The following is a 22027-nucleotide window of genomic DNA, read 5'->3' on the forward strand; positions in this document are numbered from 1 at the left end:
GGTGCGGGCCCACCGCGCAGCGTCGGCGGCGGGCGCCCCCACCAACCCCCATCTTCTTCTCTCCTGAAGCCTCGCTCGCAGCAGAGGCAGAGCCCGGTGGCGTTTTGCGTTTATTACCAGAAGGCGGAATTGATGGATTAATTAGGCCTTGGGATCATCTAAGATTTCCCACATGCAAACACGCTCCAATTAACTTTACAGTGTGACCTGGCCCAAAGTCGCCGAGCAAAAGCTTCGAATCCACCAGCCCACCTCGCACCTCCAGCGCGACTCCCCGTGCCCCCACCAGGCCACCACATTCAAATCACCATCCCCAAACTACCCCTCCAATCACCCCACGACCACCATTAACACCGGGGGTGGTTCCGTCATTTCGCGCCTAAATCTCAGACACCTAAACCCACCCCACGCCGCCCCTCTCGCCCGGCCGCTTCTTCCGGTCTTCCCCTCTTCCCTTCCCCAGTTCCCCTTCTCTGCGGCAGCTGCAACCGTGCCGCGACCTCGCTCGCGGAGCCCCAAGGAATGGCGGCCCTGTGAGTCGCTACCGCGCGTAGCTTCGCTCGCTGGTTCCGGGAGCGGCGGCCGCAATGGCGGCGCTTCTGGCGGTGGCGGTGCTGGCGGCCGCGGCCGCGCCCGCGGCGGCGCTGAACACGGACGGGCTGGCGCTGCTGGCGCTCAAGTTCGCGGTGTCCGACGACCCGGGGGGGGCGCTCGCCACGTGGCGGGACGCGGACGCCGACCCCTGCGGCTGGGCGGGGGTCTCCTGCGCCGGCGGCGGCGGGGGCCGGGTCGCCGGGGTGGCGCTCGCCAACGCCTCTCTCGCGGGCTACCTCCCCTCCGAGCTCTCGCTGCTGTCCGAGCTCCAGGAGCTCTCGCTGCCCTACAACCGCCTGGCGGGCCAGATCCCGGTCGCCATCGCCGCGCTGCAGAAGCTCACCACGCTCGACCTCGCGCACAACCTCCTCTCCGGGCAGATTCCCCCCGGGATCGGGCGGCTCGTCTCGCTGGCCCGCCTCGACCTCTCCTCCAACCAGCTCAACGGGTCGCTGCCCCCGGCGATCGCGGGGCTCCCCCGGCTCTCCGGCGTGCTCAACCTCAGCTACAACCACTTCACCGGCGGGATCCCGCCGGAGTACGGCGGCATCCCCGTTGCGGTCAGCCTGGACCTCCGCGGGAACGACCTCGCCGGCGAGATCCCGCAGGTGGGCTCGCTCGTCAACCAGGGGCCCACCGCCTTCGACGGCAACCCGCGGCTGTGCGGCTTCCCGCTCAAGGTCGAGTGCGCCGGCGGGGTGAGGGACGAGCCCAGGATCCCGGAGCCGAACTCCGGCATGAGCGACCCCGGCGCGGCGGCGGAGGTGGGGAGGAGGCCGCAGAAGCGCCGGTCGTCACCGGCGGTGCCCATCCTCGCCGCCATTGTCGTGGTGGCCATCGTGGCCGGCGTCGTGCTGCAGTGGCAGTGCCGGAGGCGGTGCGCCGCGGCGGCCAGGGACGAGGAGAAGGAGTCCGCCAAGGACAAGGGCGGGGCGGTCACGCTCGCCGGCAGCGAGGACAGGCGCAGCGGCGGAGGGGAGGAGGGGGAGGTGTTCGTCGCGGTGGACGACGGGTTCGGGATGGAGCTGGAGGAGCTGCTACGGGCCTCCGCGTACGTCGTCGGGAAGAGCCGCGGCGGCATCGTGTACAGGGTCGTCCCCGGCCGCGGCCCCGCCGTCGCCGTCCGCCGCCTCAGCGAGCCCGACGACGGCGACAGCGACAGCTCCGGCGGCTGGCGCCGACGCCGCGCGTTCGAGGCTGAGGCTGCTACCATCGGCCGCGCGCGCCACCCCAATGTCGCCCGCCTCCGCGCCTACTACTACGCCCCCGACGAGAAGCTGCTCATCTACGACTACCTCCCCAATGGCTCCCTCCACTCCGCTCTCCACGGTAAAATTTGTCAAAAAAAAATCATTTCCTCCTACTGCATTGTATCCAGCACGGATCTTTTGTAACATCAGTGAATCTTGTTTCTTCCAGGTGGCCCGACGGCGTCGCCGACGCCATTGCCGTGGTACGTGAGGCTGTCGATCGTGCAGGGCGCGGCGCGGGGTCTGGCCTACCTGCACGAGGGCAGCCCGCGCCGGTACGTGCACGGCTGCATCAAGTCCTCCAAGATCCTGCTCGACGACGAGCTCCGCGCGCACGTGTCCGGTTTCGGCCTCGCCCGCCTGGTCGCCGGCGCGCACAAGACCGCCGCGGGCTCCTCCAAGAAGCTCGGCAGCGCCGCCTGCGCGCTCCGCGGGGGCGCCGTGTCGTACGTGGCGCCCGAGCTGCGCGCCCCCGGCGGCGCCCCCGCCGCGGCCGCGACGCAGAAGGGGGACGTGTTCGCGTTCGGCGTCGTGCTGCTGGAGGCCGTGACCGGGCGCGAGCCGACGGAGGGCGAGGGCGGCATGGACCTGGAGGCCTGGGTGCGGCGCGCGTTCAAGGAGGAGCGCCCGCTGTCGGAGGTGGTCGACCCGACGCTGCTCGGCGAGGTGCACGCCAAGAAGCAGGTCCTGGCCGTCTTCCACGTCGCGCTCGGGTGCACCGAGCCCGACCCGGAGATGCGCCCGCGCATGCGCGCCGTCGCCGAGAGCCTCGACCGGATCGGCTGACCCCGGCGACGACGGGCCGGCGGCGGCCGCCACTGATGAACTAGGTCCAATCATCCAACGCATAAAGACTCGGTGTAGTCCTGTAGATTAGCAGCAAGCAATGTGGATTTAGAGACGGTAAACGTAGGCAAGAATCATCTGGTCCGGTAGTGAATCTGAATCGCTCAACGTAGCAGCAGCTGCAGCCTGCAGCCTTTGCAGCCGAGCTTACTTTTGGAATCTTTTGTGGCATTCTGGATTTCTGTAGCTGATGATCTTGATCCCTTCCAAAGCAATTTGGGGGTGTTTAGTTGGTGAAAAAATTTGAGTTTAGATATTGTAGCATATTTTGTTGATATTTGGTAATTATTATCTAATTATAAATTAATTAATATCATTAGATTCATTTTGTATGAATTAGTTAGATTATGTAATTAGTTATTTTTTAAAATTATATTTAATATTATATATATGTTTGAAAATTTGATATGACAGATACTCAAACATTTTTTTAGAACTAAACGCCCCCTCGGTTACCAGAAATTTTCTATCGATTTCTACTGCCTAGAACTGTAGTTCTTAGGCTAGTTTCCAAATTTTTTTCTACGGTATCCATCACATCGAATATTTAGATACATGCATGATATATTAAATGTAGTTAAAAAAATAACTAATTACACAGTTTGATTGATTCCCACGAGATGAATCTAACGATGTTAATTAATTCATAATTGAACATTAATTATAAAATAACAACAAAATGTGTTACAGTATCCAAACTCAAATTTTTTCACCAACTAAGGCCTTGTTTAGATGAAGCGTTAAAAATTTTTGCAATGGAATTTTGCTAATTTGAAGTACTAAATGAAGTCTATTTACAAAACTTTTTGCACAGATGAGTTGTGAATCGCGAGACGAATCTAATGATGCTAATTAGTCTATGATTAATCCATAATTGACGGATGGTACTGTAGCATCACTGTTGCAAATCATGGATTAAGTATGCTCATTAGATCCATCTTGCGATTTACGGCTCATCCATACATGCGTCTAAATATTTGATATGACGTTTTTTTTATTTACAGACTTACGAGTTGTCATCTAAACAGACCCTAAACACACTCTTAGGGGGTGTTTAGAAACAGGGACTTCAAAAAAGTCCCAGGGACTTTTTAGTATTTAGAAGTATTAAATAAATATTAATTATAAAACTAACTGCAGAACCCTGGGGCTAAACTGCGAGACGAATCTAATGAGGTATCTTAATCTATGATTAGCGAATGGTTACTGTAGCATCACTGTAGCAAATTATGAATTAATTAGGCTCATTAGATTCGTCTCGTGAAAAAGCACTCAGCTGTCAAAAAACATTTATAAACAGATTTTATTTAATAATATAAAATAGTAAGATTCCTTTTGATGTGATAGGGACTTTTGAAAAAAGTCCTAGGCCATGTTTGGTTAGAGTGCAGAAAAGTTTTGATGAGAGAGAAATGAAGCTTTGACCACTAATCAGTGGTATTAAATAAAGTCTAATTACAAAATTACCTCCACAACTGCGGTACTGTAGCAGTTGCTCTAGATAATGAGGCCTTTGACCATACGATTAGAGGATGATTGAGCGCGGTTACTGTAGCATCACTGTAGCCAATCATTATGAAACTTGGCTCATTAAATTCGTCTCGAAAAATTACACCCATTCCTAAAAAGATATTGCAAATAAACTTTGTTTAATATTTCATACATGTATTCGTCTTTTTGTGCAAAAGTTTTGTGGTTTTAACCAAACATGGCCCTAGAACCAAACAGGCCCTTAGCTGACTCTGGAAAGATGCGACAATGACACAGGAGTGCTGTGGCCATCTGGTCGCTCGGTCAGTGCACTGTCCTTTTGCCTGTGCCGCTGTGTATCGTACTAGCATGCTGCATGCATAACAGCAAACAGGATGCCAGGGTCTGGGGTGTCGAGAGCAGGTACGAGAAAACGAATCTAATGAACCTAATGAATCTAATTGTTTGGGATTAGACACTAACTGCGTTAACCAAACAAGATTCAAAATCGCGAGATGAATCTAATGAACCTAATTCGGACGTGATTAGACACTAAATTGTTTGGGATCTAAATGCAAGCGATTTATAAAAATTTTACATTTTGGGATCTAAACATGTCTCAGTGGCCTTGTTTGGTTAACGCTGAAAAAAATTTCGCGAAAACTTTTTGGCCTTTTGACCAGAAATTTAGAGTATTAAATGAAGTCTAATTACAAAACCACCTCCACAACCTCGCGTGTAAATCGCGAGACGAATCTAATGAGGCCTTTGACCGTGCGATTAGGTGACGGTACTGTAGCATCACTATAGCAAATCATCAATTAATTACCGTCATTAGATTCATCTCAAAAAATTATATCCCATCCCTGAAAAGATTTTACAAATAGACTACATTTAGTACTCCATACGGAAGTTTGTTTTTTTTAAATCTTGATGTGACCCAAAACCAAACGCGGCCTGTTTCGGAGTTTGTTATGAATCTCTCTCGTAATTTAGTAAATTAAACTTGTCTTGTCTTCTTGTAGATTTGTCTGCATCATGTACCATCACTATCATCAAATTACAAAGGAAAACAATCACCATCAAGAAATGTGAGAGGCTGGTACCTCACTAATCTGAAATGACAAGCTGCTATACCATCTACCAATAATCATTTGCTATATCATTCTATGTCACATTAAAGGGTTGCAGCGCATGTGCTGATGTATATGTATCTACGTGCAAATGGTTCCGCATTGCCGTTAGCATGTCTAACGATTCCTTCACGTGCTTGACAACTTTGGATTCTCAAAGCGAGCCATTGGCCTGCTGGATAGGCATATCATAGATGCCATCATGAACCCTTGGTAGTAGGATTCAACGCTAAGCATCATTTGTCAATACTAGGAGCGAATCTAGCGATTCTTGTAGAACCTCACAATATGGTCACTTAGCCCATACCAAATGAATAGCCCAGCAGCACACTGTAGCACTTTTCGTTTATTTGTGGTAATTGTTGTCCTACCATGACCTAACTAAGCTTAAAAGATTCGTCTCGTCGTGTACATCAAAACTATACAATTAGTTTTTTTATTTACATACATTTAATACTCCATGTATGAGGCAAGAGATTTGATGTGATAGGTGAACAGTGAAGTTTGGAGAAAGAAATTTTCGAACTAAACAGAGCCGAGTGTTTCAGAAGTGCCACTGTGCTACGTTGTTCAGTGTTCTGCTGCTGATGAGCTCCCATTTACATGTCTCGTTCAAAAGAATCTTAATATTTATTAATATTAAATAAAATCTGATCACAAAACTAACGGCAAAACCCTAGGACTAAATTGAGAGACGAATCTAACGAGATATATTAATTCATAATTAGAGGATGGTACTGTAGCACGACTGTATCAAATCATGGATTAATTAGACTCATTAGATTCGTCTCGCAAATTAACACTATCTGTCAAAAAAGTTTTATAAATAAATTTTATTTAGTATCCCTAAATAATAAGATTTTCTTCGATGTGACAGAAACTAAAAAGAAATCTCCGGAAACAAACAAGGCCATCACCCTCATCAGCTGATGGCGCAACAATTTCACCGGAGGACAGCTACAGGTAGGAGACTATTTGACCTGTGAGCTGTGTGAGTGTGACACAGACAAAGGTTTGAATAGCAGTAAAGTGTCCGCACCAACTTTCCAGGCCACATTCAACTGATGCAACAGAACGTAGCAACTAATTGCATGCAATGAACAAGCTTATGGTTCAGTGAACCAGTACACAAAAAGACAGAAAGAGGCCCCATCTTGTCATAATCCAATAACCTTCTGACTGCAGGTTCATAAAAAAATAACACCATTCTTTCGTAGAGCCAGCACGTCTAGTACACATTTGAATGAGCATGTGAAGGGAACCTCGACAAAGAATCGGTTTGGAATTAAATTTGCAACAGAATCCTGTGTGGTCCTCCAGCTCAATCATATGCTCATTTGTCAACAGCAAATGGTAGAAAACTCAATAGTCTTTCCACTATATGCGTGTTCTATCAAATTGTTCTTAGACTGAAGTTTTCATGCGTAAATATCCTCTGCTGGGAATAATCCCTGTGCTTCTTCCGGGAGCTCAGGTTGATAATGGAGCTGTTCGTAGTTCAGCTGTCTGGCGGCTTCATACAGGGCAATTCCAACGCTGACAGAGAGATTCAGGCACCGGACATAAGTTTCCACCATGGGAATTCGGATGGTTCCACCGCCTAGCCCTTCTCTAGAGCAATCCTCAAGGGCTTGTTGAGGTAATCCTTTCGTTTCAGAACCAAAGACTAGCCAGTCCCCTGGCTTGTATGAGAAATCCTACGCCAAAATATGAAGACGAGTCAAGCAAATTCTAAAGAATCTGTGTTGCAGATTTATTATGGGTCTATACAAAAATATGGAGATCAGATAAAGTCAACATGTTCTAGTTCAAAACACCATTAATTCATGCCATTTCCCGATAAGAACAATGCAGTAGTGTGAAGAACGATTTGGTATATGTAGCCATTACAGTAATATGAGCAACTATTACTTACTGAATGAACGCTTGTTCCTCTTTTGGTAAATGCCAACAGCCTTTTTTCTCCTTCCTAATAACAAAAACATTATATAAAGATACAGCACAATAAGAAGTTATAATGACCGGGGAACAGAAAAAATGTGGTACCTGCTTAATGAAATAATCACGGAAGTCATCCCAAGAGTCATGAATCTTGACAACAACATATCTTAGTGGCAGTGATTAAGGTAGCATATTGATGACTGAGAAGAGGACAGAAAATGTCTATTTGAATGGTTGAATTCTGTCAATACTCTGCACTACCAAGTTTTAGCACTTTGCAGTTCATATACTAAATTAAGTATCATATGAATAGTTGATAGATTACGTCCAATGAAAGGATACGGCCAATAATCCAATCCCGCACGCTTCAATTTCGTGTCATCTACCTTAAAACCTAATGGCTAGAGAGAAACAAATATGTTTTCAGTGAACACAACGCTCCAGATGGATAACAATACAAGGAAAAAAAAGATGACAAATTATTGATGCTGTCCACCTCGTTGGTTAAGAACACAACAAAGAAAACAGCAAATAACACTAACCTTACCCCGACAAGATGCAGGCCTACTGCAGATGCAGCACAGGTCCTTGCAATGGACCCTGTATTTCCTGGGATCTACAGAGTACAATCATCCGAAATTCAGCAATGAAGAGATAACCCAAACAATCAACTCATCGGTTTTAGCGTGTACATGTCTAATGTGCAATAGCAATTCACTCTCCTATTTCCACTTATCAAAATAGCACTGTCAGGATTTACTATACAACACAGCTAGCTCCCTACATTTGCAGAGGCATAGTAATAAGTTAAAAAATTTAGCAGACAAAATGGATGCAGCAGATCAAAGTGCAATCCACGTGACTGTAACATTTGAGCTTAGGATACCAGAAAGAAAAACATGGTTTAGATATATTACCAATGCCTATAAGGCTATAATTTGCACTTGTAACCACCATCATCAGTACAAGTACTTTGCAATCGACCATCATCAGTAGAATTTGCACTAGCACATGTTTCTCGACACTGAATCATTCGCACGCCCAGATCCTAACTAGTAAATCGTACAAGTACTTTGCAATCGACCACAGAAACAGAGCCGCAAAAGCAGTTACCAGCGGCGAAACCAGGACGACATGAAGCATCCTCCGGGCGCAGGCCACCTCCGCGCCGCTCCCCATTGGCCCAACCGCGGCGCCATTGCCATTCCCGCTCGCAGCGACTGCAAACACGCAGCCGGAAACACGTTAGGGAGGACGCCGCGAAGGATGGCGCCGAGAGGGGCAGGAAAACGGGGACGGAGCTCCCGCCACGCACGGGAGCAGAGAGCAGGGGAGCAGCGCCGAGTGCCCCGAGCGGCCGCGAGCCAGCCGCGTTTGAATCCGCCGCCGCAGTAGTAGTGGTGGTGGCCGAGTGCGCGCAGCCGCAGGCCGGCCTCCATCTCGCTCGCGGCTCCCGCGGGTGGCTCGGTTTGCAATCCGACCAGCCGCCGGCGGCGGGCGCCCCCTTGTCCGAAGGATAAGGTGGAAGCGTCAAGCGAAACGGAGTGGGCCTTTTGGGCTTTGTGTCCGATGGTTGTGCTTTTATACGGGCATACAAATTCTGAAGTGTTTTGGAACTGGGCTTGTGCTTTGAAGCTACTTAAATCTGTAGTGGCCCACATGCATTTGGAGCCGATGGATGAGACCCTTCTGGGCCTCAGATTGGACGGCCCAGAGGCCCAATCACGAAATTGGGTGGCCCAATCACGAATCACGAAGAGAATTATGTGCTGGATCCGCGCGCGACCTTTCCGTGTGTTTGGTTGGGAGAAGGGGTCCAACCTGAATGGGTCAGACTCTTTTTTGGAGTGTTTGGATGGAGGCAGTAGGGGACGGAGCGGACCCAAGAGGAGAATATTCGGTGAAGATGCGGGTTCGCTCCGTCCGCCAAAATCTGGCGGACGAGTCCGCTCTGCTCTGCTTTAGCGGTGGTGTCTCTCTCCGTCTCTCTACTGCCCCATCTCTCTCCCGTCGCCGGCCACAAGAAGAGGAGGGCCATGGCGCCGGCCAGGAGGAGGAGGGAGGCCATGGCGGCGGCCACGGCGGAGGAGGGCGCCGGCGGCGAAGACCATGCCGGTGGCGGCGCGCAGATCCAGCGGCGTAGGCCATGGCGGCGGCCGGCGGGAGGGCGGGGCCGTGGTCGCCTCATCGTCCCGACCCGCGCCGCCCGTCCTCGTCGTCGTCTTCCCGACCCGCGGCGGCTCGCGCCCGCGGCGGAGCTCGCTGCGCAGTTGCGCGGGGCATGCGCCGGCGGCGCGGACGGCGCGCTGGCGCCGCTGGACGCGGTGACCCCCGATGCGTTCGACAATGGCTACTTCTGCGCCGTGCTAGGGCGCAGGTACGGCCGCGACGGGGCCACGTTCGCTGCCGACTTCGCCAAGGCCATGGTGCGGATGGGCAACCTCGCGCCAGCGCCGGGACGCCCTTGGCCTGGATCGCGGTGATGAGGGCCGGCAGGCCGGTGTTGCCCGATCAGGCGGAGCTTCTCTGCCCGCCGACGCCGCTGGAGGAAGAAGAAAGGAGGAAATGGAGAGAGAGAGGAGAATGACATGTGGGACCCACTAACGGAGTGAATCTACCATCCATTTCATATTCCAATTCCTCCAACCAAACAAAGATTAAGGGTTGAAACCAATCCATCCCAACAAAGCTAACTTAACAACCAAACATGAGGAGGGTTGGAGTCAACACTAAAACCTAGGTTGGAGTGGCTCCAACCCACCCAGCCCGCAACCAAACAGACGGTTTGATTCCCGGTGTGGCCCAGAAGTTGCAAATATCATCTCTAATTTTGATGTCTAAAAAAACTTTAATGTTTCAAAATTCCGATAAAAAAAGATGCATTTGCGATCTATTATATTATTAAAAGAGTGTTAAAAGAAGCCACCACGTTCGCCGAGAGGATGTAGAAATTCCCACATTAATCTAAAAAAGAGAAGAATTTGCACCGTTGGATTTTATGAAGATCTAACGGTTCAAACTAACTCAAGAATTCATATCAAATACGATTAATAAATAGCTAATTTCGGATTTAAAAAATTAAGGAAAATTAAGACATGGCAAAGAGTCCATGCTGAATACTATTAGTAAATAGTTTAATTCGGAATTAAAAAATAAGGAAATTAGGGCTTAATCAAAGAGTCCATGTTGAATACAACTACTAAATAGGAAAATTCTGAATTATCAAATTAAAAAAATAGTATTACCACTAGATAAAAATTAATATTAGCTGAATAGCTAAATTTAAAATTAAAAGTATAAATTCTATTATATTATTAATGGAGTGTTAAAAGAAGCCACCACGTTCACCGAGAGGATCTAGAAATTCCCATATTAATCTAAAAAAGAGAAGAATTTGCACCGTTGGAATTTATGAAGATCTAGCGGTTCAAACTAACTCAAAAATTCATATCAAATACGATTAATAAATAGCTAATTTCGGAAAAAATTAAGGAAAATTAAGACATGGCAAAGAGTCCATGCTGAATACTATTAGTAAATAGTTTAATTCAGAATTAAAAAAATAGGGAAATTAGGGCTTAATCAAAGAGTCCATGTTGAATACAATTACTAAATAGCAAAATTCTGAATTATCAAATTAAAAAAATAGCATTACCACTAGATAAAAATTAATATTAGCTGAATAGCTAAATTTAAAATTAAAAGTATAAATTCTATTATATTATTAAAGGAGTGTTAAAATAAGCCACCACGTTCACCGAGAGGGTCCAGAAATTCCCACATTAATCTAAAAAAGAGAAGAATTTGCACCATTGGATTTTATGAAGATCTAACGGTTCCAACTAACTCAAGAATTCATATCAAATACGATTAATAAATAGCTAATTTTGGATTTACAAAATTAAGGAAAATGAAGACATGACAAAGAGTCCATGCTGAATACTATTAGTAAATAGTTTAATTCGGAATTAAAAAAATAAGGAAATTAGGGCTTAATCAAAGAGTCCATGTTGAATACAATTACAAAATAGGAAAATTCTGAATTATCAAATTAAAAAAATAGCATTACCACTAGATAAAATTTAATATTAGCTGAATAGCTAAATTTAAAATTAAAAGTATAAATTCTATTATATTATTAAGGGAGTGTTAAAACAAACCACCACATTCGTCGAGAGGGTCTAGAAATTCCTACGTTATTCTATGACTGTCCAACTGTTGACAGTTGACTAATTTTTTTAGTATGTCATATTGTTAGTACCTGTTAAAAGTTTTGCAAATGGATTATGCGTTCTGGACGATTGAAGAAGAGGGGGGCATGGGTAATACGTGAGCTTGATGGGTAATACGTGAGCTTGATGGAAAAACATATGTTTTAGAATTAATCTGGACTGTTAATACCTCTTTTCAAAGAGATAATGTTGACTTGAATTCCTAGCAATTACTGGTAGCTAGCAGCACGGTGGTCGCAGGCAATAGGCTGGCAGAGGGAGCCTCCGACGCGATGTGCCCCCGGTGTGGGGGCACTGCCCCGACGTGAAGGGATGTCGAAGATGGATGGAGGGACGATTTCGTGATGATGATGGAGTAAAGAAACGCGATGAGATGTCAAATACGATTAATAAATAGCTAATTTCGAATTTAAAAAATTAAAAAAAAAGACATGACAAAGAGTCCATACCAAATACGATTAGTAAATATAGCTTAATTTGAAATTAAAAAAATAAGAAAATTAGGACTTAACCAAAGAGTCCATGTTGAATACAATTACTAAATAAGCAAATTCGGAATTATAAAATTAAAAAATTTAGCATTGGCACACGACAAAAAATTATTATTAGCCAAATAGCTAAATTTAAAATTAAAAGTATAAAAAATTGGCATAAAATATGATTAATAAATAGATAAATGCAAGAACTATAATAAAAAAATTATTGTTGATATGAATCATATTAAGAAGAAAAATAGCTAAATAAATAGTATCAAATGCAATAATAAAAATCCAAGTTTGAGTTTCATGGCAAATAAAGTTAATAAATACTCCAAATTAACGAAGATCTAAATAGTATTTGTGTATAGGATTTACACCATTCGATATAATGAAGATCTAACGATCTAAATTGGACAAAAGAGTCCATGTCCAATTTAATGAGATACAATATTTTAAACTACCAAAAAGTGTCTGTATCCAATTAAAATTAAATACAGGGTCCGCATGACATAAAAACTCATATTACCATCTATGTCTCGCATTAACCTTGCTTAAAGATGCAAAAAAAAATGGCAACAACATAAGCGTGACAACACGACCATAGTTGTATTGTATTGGTACTATTGAAAGAGATAATTGCTTTGAAAAATCTTTGGAACGCCCGGCACTACGACACGACCATAGTCTTTGCCCGAGATTCCGAATCACAACTTTTTGAGTCTCAAGAACGTCCTGCAGTACATGCAGCTTCAGGAAGCACACTGGATTCTACTCAAAATCATTGCCGAACTCAATCAATCCATTTCTTCTGGAGCAACCAAACGTCAAGATAGGGACGAAAAAAATAATGATGATGCGCAGAGTTTCACATATTACAATCTATTGCAAGATCATTGGCACCTTATGATTGTAAGTGTGGGCCAATGAATACGCAGACGAATTAATGTGAGAGAAATATCCGCTAAAGAACCAATGCTTTCTCCAAACAAGAACTATCATCATAAATATTGCATATTCTTGAACAACTTTAGTTATACAAACTAATCTGATGGTGGTCAACAAAGAATTATGATTCTATGGGCATATAATAGTTCCATACAAGTAGTAATCACTGGGATAAAGGGTAAAGCACCGAAACCTACAAATAAATGTGACTATTATTAGCTCAATCTAAATAGATGCATGGGAAAAATCAGGGAGTTAGTCATGTGAGGAATCAAATATCATAGATAATTATTAACATTATTATCCCATCTAATCTTCTATAAGTACACACTAAGCATGGAACACAAATGTGATCGATACCTCTAAAGAAGTATAGAGAAAGAGAAGAGAAAAAGATAAAGAAGCACCAAGATTGAACGGGTAAGGAAAGTATAAAAAGGAGAATAGAAAAAGAAGGCAGGAAAAAATGAGAAAATGAGGGCAAAAGAAAAGGACAAAAGTGAATTTATTGGTTTAGTCTATAAATAATATCATTAGAATGAGAAAAATATTAAATTATAGCCATGTCCTGTTGGACATTTGAAAACTTTCATATATTCATGAAAAAAATAGAAGAAGCGGTTCTACCGAACGGTTTTCAAAACAGCTTTATATCCATAAAAAAGCTGCTCCATCAAAGAAGCCACAACTAAAATTATTTTAGCCGCAGATACAGGCCTGAAGTCCTGCTAATCTATCTCAAAGTAGATTGCCTACAGTACAAAATCAAATGATTCAAACAAATGTACGTTGTTGATGCTCCTCTTCGCTCAGAAAAAAACCCTGAGGCACAATACTAAACAAGAAACTTCTCCATTAGATGCATCGGATACGATACACACTAATCGATTTCAAATATACCGAGGAACAAAATAGAAGACAGAGAAATCAATAAAAATTGCTAGAGAAAATGAAAAATAAAGAAAAGAGTTAGAAACAACAACAAAGATATATATGGAACTATCTATCACCGAGATGACAAAACTCTAAAGTAGACCAATATATGCAGTCATATGGGCTAAAAACAAATAAATTATGCAGTAACCAAAGTGGGAAAAATAATAATAGGTTCGGTTAAATAAAAAATTTAAAACATATATGCATTAACATAGCACACATATATATAAGTTTTGCATAACATTTATTTACCAAAGCCAGCAGGAGGCCTCAACTTATTTTTTAACATAACTTTTTTTTATCTAATCCATGATCATTTTTATTTCGCTCCGATGATGAGTCAGGTCTAGATCTGCTAGATGCTACTTAAGTGCTCTAACAACTACACTAGATATATTTTCGCTAAATATTAATCAAAATATTGCAAGATACAAATCGAACTCCAACATCTAAGTTACAGATTGTTGGCAAACATAACTATCAAATACATATAAATATATTTCATAATTATAAAAAACTTTATATGAATACAATTATGTACAATTTGCTCCGTATTCAAGGTGATCCAAAATTGAATTCAATCCTCAAATTTAGATTTTGCAGGTTTAAGTACTAAAATATGCAACTATAATATATAATAAAGCAACATAAAAAGTGATGATTGATATGAACTCCTATGCATAGAAAGCTGCAAGTAGTATAATATTCAACAAGAGCAAATGAGAGGCAAATAAATTACAAAATACATCTCTTCTGTCAATGTAAATATTTTTAAAGAATTAAATAAAAAACTAGCTACCCGCGCTATTAGCGCGGGCCACCTTGCTAGTTGCGAATATGACGACGTGCTCCATTAGGTGCCGAGTCACGAGGGGCTCACGAGAGGAGCACCATTCCGGCCACGATTCCCGTCGAGCAGCCACAAACACAGTGTACCCGGAGTGGCTTTACCCCGACATCGGAACAAGAAAAAGGAGCAAGCAAAAGCTCTCGAGCTTTTTACCAGTGTTCGGAGGGCGAGTATCCAGCAGCCATCAGGCTGGAACCAGCATCTGCATCTCACGTCAAATTCAGAAGGCAAGCACGAAGCATCTGCTTCCGCATCAAGTTCAAAAGACAAGCTAGCACGAAGCATCTTCGTCCGCATCAAATTCAAAAGACAATCATGAACATCTCTGCAGCCACATTCCATGCGAGCTGAGCCGTCTCGCGCCTCTCTCGGACAGATTCGCCTGCTCCGATCCTGTACGACCGGATGATGATATTGTTTCTGCAAAAGGCGTTGTGGGATGACGACGACTCGGGACTAACAACGCCATGCCGAAATCCTATGAACCGCAACGATTATTTTCTCCTCTTTCTGGTACGTTCAGGTAACCCTGGGGAGGGACTGGGCCGCGCGAGGAAGCACCAGGTATTTGGATCCAAGTGCTAATGCTCAAAATAAAGTGCCAAAGTTTAGTATTGGTCTATCCAAACATTAGATCTAAACTTTAGCCATAACTCAAAAACTTTATCAAAAATAAGTGCTAATAGGTACTAAAGTTTAGCACCACTCAAATACCTCATCCAAACAGACCCTAAGCATCCTCTCGCTGATACTGCTTACCGACCACGGCACGCGATTCCTGAGGTGCGTACTTGTCAAAATTGCTTTGTTCAAAGAATTATTGCACCCATGATTGTTACCTTTTTGCATTATTGCACACAGTATATATAGTACTAGGCGTATAGCACGCGCATTTGCGCGACTAGTATTGAAAATTTAAAAAATTGCATGTCGTTATATTATTATTTAAAAATTTATACTATTTTTTTTACCATACATCACCATGTTCATTATCATAAATTGTGTCTTACTGTTGGTTAAAACAATTCAAATATGATCTACCTATAATAACAATTTGATTTATTGAGCTTTCATAATATTATGCATATAATTATTTTTATTTTTGTCTTATTTTGATTGATTGTTGTTAGCTTTAGTCTTTATTAGTAGTATATGTTTGTAACTGATACATAGCTAAACGATATTTTATATTTAATTTTTCATAATGGTATTGATGGGTGATTTTTAATTAGACACATGGGTATTTTAGGCTAATTTTATTATAATGGCAGTGGTGGGTAATTTTTATTTTTCTATTTTTTTCCGATTAACGTGAGAATTTCTAGGCCTTAAGAGCGAACGTGGAGGCTCCGTTTGTTGGCCAAATAATAAAATAATAAATATTCTAGGTCACGCCGAGCACGCATTAGTTGTTATTAAGAAAAAGAAAAGCCGCCCATTTGCAAGTATAATATTTTTGTGCCTCTCAGATCAATCCCAACTTATGGTGTCCATAAATAGTGTCTATCCTTCTATGTCAGCAAGACACCAACTCTGGACACCATACCTCCAACCCATAGTTTCGTAATCACGATTTGCGTGGGCCCGTAGTAAATTCTCTCCCCCCTTTCTCTCATCTTCCATCTCCGTCCGTTCTTCTCTCCCTTCTCTCGCAGCATTTACTCTGACCAGCCACGCATGAACGACGGCGGGGCCTCTTCGTGCGCGACCTCGCCGCTGAGGGCCGACGGAAGTGGAGAGCTAGACGAGGCACACGGTTGTGGCAGGGGCCGCCGCACATCACGCGGCAAGGCCATAGCTGCAGTGGTGAACTCGCGTCGGCAAGCAGGTTCGAATACCTCCAACAACACAAGAACACTGATTTGGGCAAGAACCAGCTTGATTCTTTGAGTGGAGAAGAGCTCAATCCCTGGAAAAAGTCGGAGATTCACGGGAGTATGAGCTGGATTCGCGAGCTGCTGCACCAAGCAGTCTTGCAGGTGCTTCACGGCGTCGGGTCCATGTCAGGTTGCTTCGGGTGCCCAATCTCACATGAATTTTCCATGGTTTGAATTGGACTACGCCGTGCTAGGCAGCTGAAAAAATTGATAATTGCTTTCTCTATATTCTTTGCTCTTTTAGATTTGGAGGCATTCTTGCTCCTGCCGGCAACTCGCCGGCGGCGAGTCCGTAGCTATACGCGGCGGCGCAGTCCGTCTGCGCGAGCACGACGCCGCAGTCAGTCTGAAAGAACATGATAAAGAGCTCCCCGACGAGCACGTCAATGAGCTCCGGCGGGTGGCCATGGGTTCAATTTCCCGACCGGACCGGCCTAACCGCCGGGCTCCGGTACCGGTTTACCGGTCCGGTTAGGCCGGTTACCGGTCGGAACCGGTCAAATGTGAATTTGAATTCAAATTTCATCGTGGTGGCGGTTCCGACCGGTATACCGGCCGGTTTGGCCGGTATACCGGCCGGTTTTGTGTTGCGGCTCACTGCGGTATACCGACCGGTTACACCGGTATACCGGCCGGTTTGGCCGGTATACCGGTTGTTTAGAGTATTTTTTCGCCGCTTGAAAAATTGATTCCCGGTGTGAAATAAAAGGAAATTTCGACATGAGCTATGCACATTTTAATGTAAATGACCCTACCAAAGCAATGAGTTATAATTATGCATACAAATACAATAGTAATAGGGTGCATATAAATACGGAGTCATACACTTATACACATGAAATGAAAAGTTCAACGTAGGAATGGGAAGACCCCCATTTGAGATGCGGTTTGGTATTCGGCGGTGGACATCAAAGCGATACCTCGCACTCTAAGCAGCTCAGCCTTGTAGTGTTGCCAAGTTTGGCCCGTCCACGCCGATGTTGTCTGCCATTCCTGAACTAACATAGTGTAAAAATGGGGGTCTTCCCATTCGTACACCCATCTCGTCGGTGGCTGCATGCTGATGTCAGGAATGGGATAGTGAAAAGAGTGCCTCGAATCGCTGTAGGAGGAACAAGAGTTCTGTGGACTGTCATAGTCCGTCGGTCCACCTGTTCTCCTCTGCGATTGCGGTGCTCCATGGTCGGTGTCCTGAGTAGCATGTGTGAACTGAGTTTCCCCTGCAATCAACCATATTTCATAATTAGTAGTCAATAGTCAGAAATATGTGTGTATTTATATGTGCAATATATACCTGTGAAACGAACACCACGAGCATGACCACTACCACCAGCAGCATCATCAGCACCACTACCTCCACCACCAGCATTAGGCTGAGCACCGTCACCATCATCACCATCATCGGCCGAGCTGCTATCCTCGGACTCCTGATACGGAGGACTACGCTCACCTTCGCCATCATCAGTCTCGGTGTCGCTGCTCACTGGTTTTGCTGTTCCTTTGCCTTTTCGACGCTTCGAGTCACCCTTCTTAGGCCCCTTGTGCAACTTTCTCTTCCCTAGGTGAGTGTCACCTATATTTTGACGTGCCCAATCGCTGATGGAATCATTCCCCGTAGCCTCACGTAGATCTGACACGTTTATTTGATCTCTGACAATATGGGACGGGAGAGGGATGTCGCCGTCATCATCATCCTCGTCCAGAACTGGAGCCCGGTTAGATCTACCATATTCCATCCATTCCCGCACCGGATTTTTCTCATCATAGAATGAAAGATGGGCTAGCTGGTCAATGAAATCACCTTCTTCACGCATCAGTGGGCCGGAGACCTCCTCGAGTCGGAGACGAAGATTGTAGTTGACATAGACAAGCTTATTAAGTTTCTTGTGCGACAACCGATTGCGAACCTTTGTATGCAGCAAGGCAAAAGTACTCCAGTTCCGCTCGCATCCACTGGATGAACAACATTGTGAAACAAGCCTCATGGCAAGGTACTGCAGTTTTGGAGTACTTGATCCGAACATCATCCACCAGGACGCTGCATGTGCAACCGAGTATGTAAGCAATATTTTCGAAGAGAGAAAATAACAATTTTATACGGAACAACTCTTACATGGGGATGTCTTTGGGTCCATCGCCATCCGCATTGCCATATCACTGCTATACTCGCCAATTTTCTGCCGAAACACGTCAAGCTCCTGCAATGCCTGGACGGCGCTCTGGAGATCCGTCATGCGCTGAAATGTATCCTTAAGTCCACGAAACATTTGTTGAGTTGGTTCCATCGTATAGGCATACCTCGGATTTAGGACAGCAGCTGCAAAATATAAATCACTTCAAATAAGCATTATTTCAATAGAGTTTAAAAATAGACGACTGATGTGTGCTTACCTGGACCCACATACGTGCCTATGAACACATCATCCAACCTCTCGTCCACCACCTCAACATACTCTTTCAGTGTGGAAACATTTGTTCCAAAGAAAGACTTCAGCTCCTGTTTCATAGTCTGGTAGGCCATCACGACTTCGCACATGTTCGGCTTCTTGTCCTGATCAGCGAAGCGGAGGAACTTGTATATTGGTTGAACTGTGTCGATGATATATTTCAATGCATCCCACCACTCCATACTTGAAAAACTTGCATGAGTAAATCTACCATCTTCGGTATTCGCCCATTTGCTGTGTTGGAACTCAGTAGATGCCATCCACTGCATGAAACGATCACGTTTCCGATAGATGCTCTCTAGGAACATGTAGTTGGTTCCAAATCGAGTGGCATTCCACTTGACCAACTCACCACCGATTGCGTTCCTCATCATTGTATTCAACTGACCATGATTGTGTAACCAATTTGAAATTCGCTTGCACTGCTTGATGATAACACCATGTTCAGGCCTTCGAGCTATATCCTTCAACATCAAATTGACGGTGTGTGCTAGACAAGGTGTCCAAGCTATGTGGTCATACACATCACTTAGTAGTTCATTGCATGCTTTTTTGTAATTCGAGCCGTTGTCGGTGACTACGTGCACGACATTCTCCGGTCCAATCTCTTCCACCACCTTTCGAATCTCCTGCAATGGAAGACGGATTTTTTAGTAACATGACAAAACATACACAATGTGAATGGAACAGGTTGAGGGACTACCTTGAACAAATATGCAGCATTTTGAATTCTTCCAGTCGCATCAATAGACTTATGGAACCACATGACCCCATTGCAATATATCAAAAAGTTGATGACACTCATCCTCGTCGGACCAGTCCATGAATCACACATTAACGTGATGCCAAATAAGGGCCAGTCTTTCTGAAACTTTACGTACCTCGTCTTCAAGTCTTGCTCATTCTGATCAAGGTACTTGCCATCAATATCCCGTCCAGTGGGTGATGCGATACCTTCACCTGCAACCATATGAAAATCATAAGATACAAAAATGTAAGTTTATAGGTATCATTGCAATGAAAGAAAACTTACCCGACTTCTGTGTCTCCCTAACCGCGCTGATAAAGTATGGACTGTCAGCCTGTCTTCCAGGTACTCCTGCAATATGGAAAAACTTTGACCAAGCTTTACCAATAGCTTCCTTTGCGTTCTTACCCTTCTGCGTCCAGGAGCCTGTATCAATCCTTGTTTGTGTCATTCCTCTTCTCCCACCAGCTGCCAAGTTATAGTCCTCCACCACAGGACTCTCCCTCTGCGAAGTGGACTTTCGAAACATTCTCTGCATAACATTCCCCCTCGTCGAACCACTACCCCCTCCACGCTCATATGCACCTCCTCTCTGTTCCACCCCCCGTCGGAACTCTGCTTCCGCTCTCGATAGATCCATGGCACGCTGCACCTGAGCCTCCTCATCTTCTTCATCACCGGGATAGTTTCCCTCTGCTGCAGCCTTCTCCCGTCTCAACCTCTCTCGGGCCCGGTCAGCAGTTGCCTTCTTTGCCCTATCCAACTCACGCTGAAAGAAGTCCCGCACATCAGGTGGCACATTCCTGCAATGGATCACCTCTGCCCCGCGCCCAGCCAAATGTTGTTTCAATCTAGTCGCACCACCTCCTCCTTTCTGCGTACGACAATAGTTACATCGCCATCCGGGATAAAGATTTTCACCGTGTTCCCACACAACATCTCTGCTTGCCATTGTCTATCTGCATACATGCACAACAAAAATATATCATCTAATATTCTTACTCCTACCTAAGTTATAGTGTCAAAAATCATCTAATACACCTAAATTAAATCTAGCTAAAACCTACTACATAGTGCAAAAAATCATGTAATATAAATAAATCTTCCCTAAATTCTAAATATACCTAAGTCATACACCTAAATCCTAAAACAAAACATCTAAATACACCTAAATCCTAGGGAAAAAAAAACTAACCTGACCGCGGCTTACCAACGCTAATCGGCGGTTTACCGCCTCCCCATACCGGTAAACCGGCCTCCCCGGGCGGAAAACCGGACGGGACCGGTAGATCTGCTACCGGTCCGGCTTACCGGTGAGGGAGACCGGTTAGCCGGGATCTGAGAGCGGCTAACCGGCCTCGAGCGGCGGGCGGCGACTTCTGGCGGCGGACAGGAGTCAGTGAGGGGGGAGCGGGTGAGGGAGGCGCTGGTGAGGCTTCGGCTGAGGGACACGCGACGTTAAATGACCTCTGCCGCGCGATGGGCCTTAATGGGCCGCGGTTTTTTTTCTTTTTCTTTTTTTATTTAACTTATAAATTCCGAAAACCATACTAAATGAACGAATTTTGGAGAAAATTTGACACCATTAGATTCATTGCACCTTGAAGTATTTTTAGGAATTTTTTGAGAATTTTTCATTTTTTTGAATTCAAATTTAAATTTTGAATTTGGACCGGTTTCATACCGGACCGAACCGGTACCGGTCCGGACAAACCGGACCGGTTACCGACGGGTCGGTTAACCCTGGCTCCAGGCAGGTGGGGCCCAAAGCTGGTGGAGAAGAAACGCCGGTAGTCCCAACGCATCGCTCGGCCATGTCTTCCTCGTTGGAGATTGTGTCAACACCGTTTCCTGCATGCGACACGGTTCTGCAACTTTTCTTCTCTCTCCTTATTAATTTTGTGGCCACATCAGTTTTTTACTTATGTGACAGTATAATTAATTCTATAGACACCAGCTGAGGGGCCGTTTAGTTCCCGGAGCAAAAATTTTTGGGTGTCAAATCGAAGGTTTGACCAGATGTCGGAAGGGTTTTTCGGACACTAATTAAAAAACTAATTTCAGAACTCACTTGGAAACCACAAAACGAATCTTTTGAGGCCTTTGACCGCATCATTAGCACATGTGAGTTACTGTAGCACTTATGGCTAATCATACCCTAATTAGACTTAAAAGATTCGTCTCGTCGTGTACATCCAAACTGTGTAATTAGTTTTGTTATTTAATTACATTTAGTGCTTCATATATGTGTTCAAAGGGGAGGTGAAAATTTTTGGGTG

At 44.9% G+C, this 22027-nt stretch overlaps 3 protein-coding genes across 3 annotated transcripts; 1 reads left to right on the forward strand and 2 right to left on the reverse strand.

The window, feature by feature from the left end:
• The first annotated feature begins 393 nt into the window (after positions 1–393).
• On the forward strand, positions 394–2964 carry LOC120679761 (receptor protein kinase-like protein ZAR1). The gene is made up of 2 exons (XM_039961416.1): positions 394–1923; positions 2014–2964. The coding sequence occupies exons 1-2, from the start codon at positions 588–590 to the stop codon at positions 2628–2630; spliced, it is 1953 nt and encodes a 650-aa protein (XP_039817350.1). The 5' UTR covers positions 394–587; the 3' UTR covers positions 2631–2964.
• Positions 2965–6427: 3463 nt separating this feature from the next.
• On the reverse strand, positions 6428–8773 carry LOC120679704 (putative tRNA (cytidine(34)-2'-O)-methyltransferase). The gene is made up of 7 exons (XM_039961361.1): positions 8550–8773; positions 8348–8454; positions 7782–7850; positions 7577–7635; positions 7340–7400; positions 7209–7262; positions 6428–6990 (listed from the first exon to the last, which is right to left on the reverse strand). Exons 1-7 carry the CDS (start codon positions 8671–8673, stop codon positions 6712–6714), a joined length of 753 nt encoding a protein of 250 aa, XP_039817295.1. The 5' UTR covers positions 8674–8773; the 3' UTR covers positions 6428–6711.
• Positions 8774–17316: 8543 nt separating this feature from the next.
• LOC120680209 lies at positions 17317–20410 on the reverse strand. The gene is made up of 5 exons (XM_039961819.1): positions 20034–20410; positions 19704–19960; positions 19527–19629; positions 17848–18183; positions 17317–17773 (listed from the first exon to the last, which is right to left on the reverse strand). The coding sequence occupies exons 1-5, from the start codon at positions 20386–20388 to the stop codon at positions 17403–17405; spliced, it is 1422 nt and encodes a 473-aa protein (XP_039817753.1). The 5' UTR covers positions 20389–20410; the 3' UTR covers positions 17317–17402.
• Between the last annotated feature and the right edge of the window lie 1617 nt (positions 20411–22027).

Source organism: Panicum virgatum, chromosome 6N, assembly GCF_016808335.1.
Source record: "Panicum virgatum strain AP13 chromosome 6N, P.virgatum_v5, whole genome shotgun sequence".
Taxonomy (NCBI): domain Eukaryota; kingdom Viridiplantae; phylum Streptophyta; class Magnoliopsida; order Poales; family Poaceae; genus Panicum; species Panicum virgatum.

Coding starts and splice junctions, on each gene's coding strand:
- LOC120679761 (XM_039961416.1), top strand. CDS start 588: ATGGCGGCGCTTCTGGCGGTGGCGGTGCTGGCGGCCGCGGCCGCGCCC. Junction 1,924..2,013: donor CCTCCACTCCGCTCTCCACG/GTAAAATTTGTC, acceptor TGTTTCTTCCAG/GTGGCCCGACGGCGTCGCCG.
- LOC120679704 (XM_039961361.1), bottom strand. CDS start 8,673: ATGGAGGCCGGCCTGCGGCTGCGCGCACTCGGCCACCACCACTACTAC. Junction 8,455..8,549: donor CTCCCCTGCTCTCTGCTCCC/GTGCGTGGCGGG, acceptor GCGTGTTTGCAG/TCGCTGCGAGCGGGAATGGC. Junction 7,263..7,339: donor GTGATTATTTCATTAAGCAG/GTACCACATTTT, acceptor TTTTGTTATTAG/GAAGGAGAAAAAAGGCTGTT.
- LOC120680209 (XM_039961819.1), bottom strand. CDS start 20,388: ATGGATCTATCGAGAGCGGAAGCAGAGTTCCGACGGGGGGTGGAACAG. Junction 19,961..20,033: donor TAGGGAGACACAGAAGTCGG/GTAAGTTTTCTT, acceptor ATATGGTTGCAG/GTGAAGGTATCGCATCACCC. Junction 17,774..17,847: donor TCGTGGTGTTCGTTTCACAG/GTATATATTGCA, acceptor GGTTGATTGCAG/GGGAAACTCAGTTCACACAT.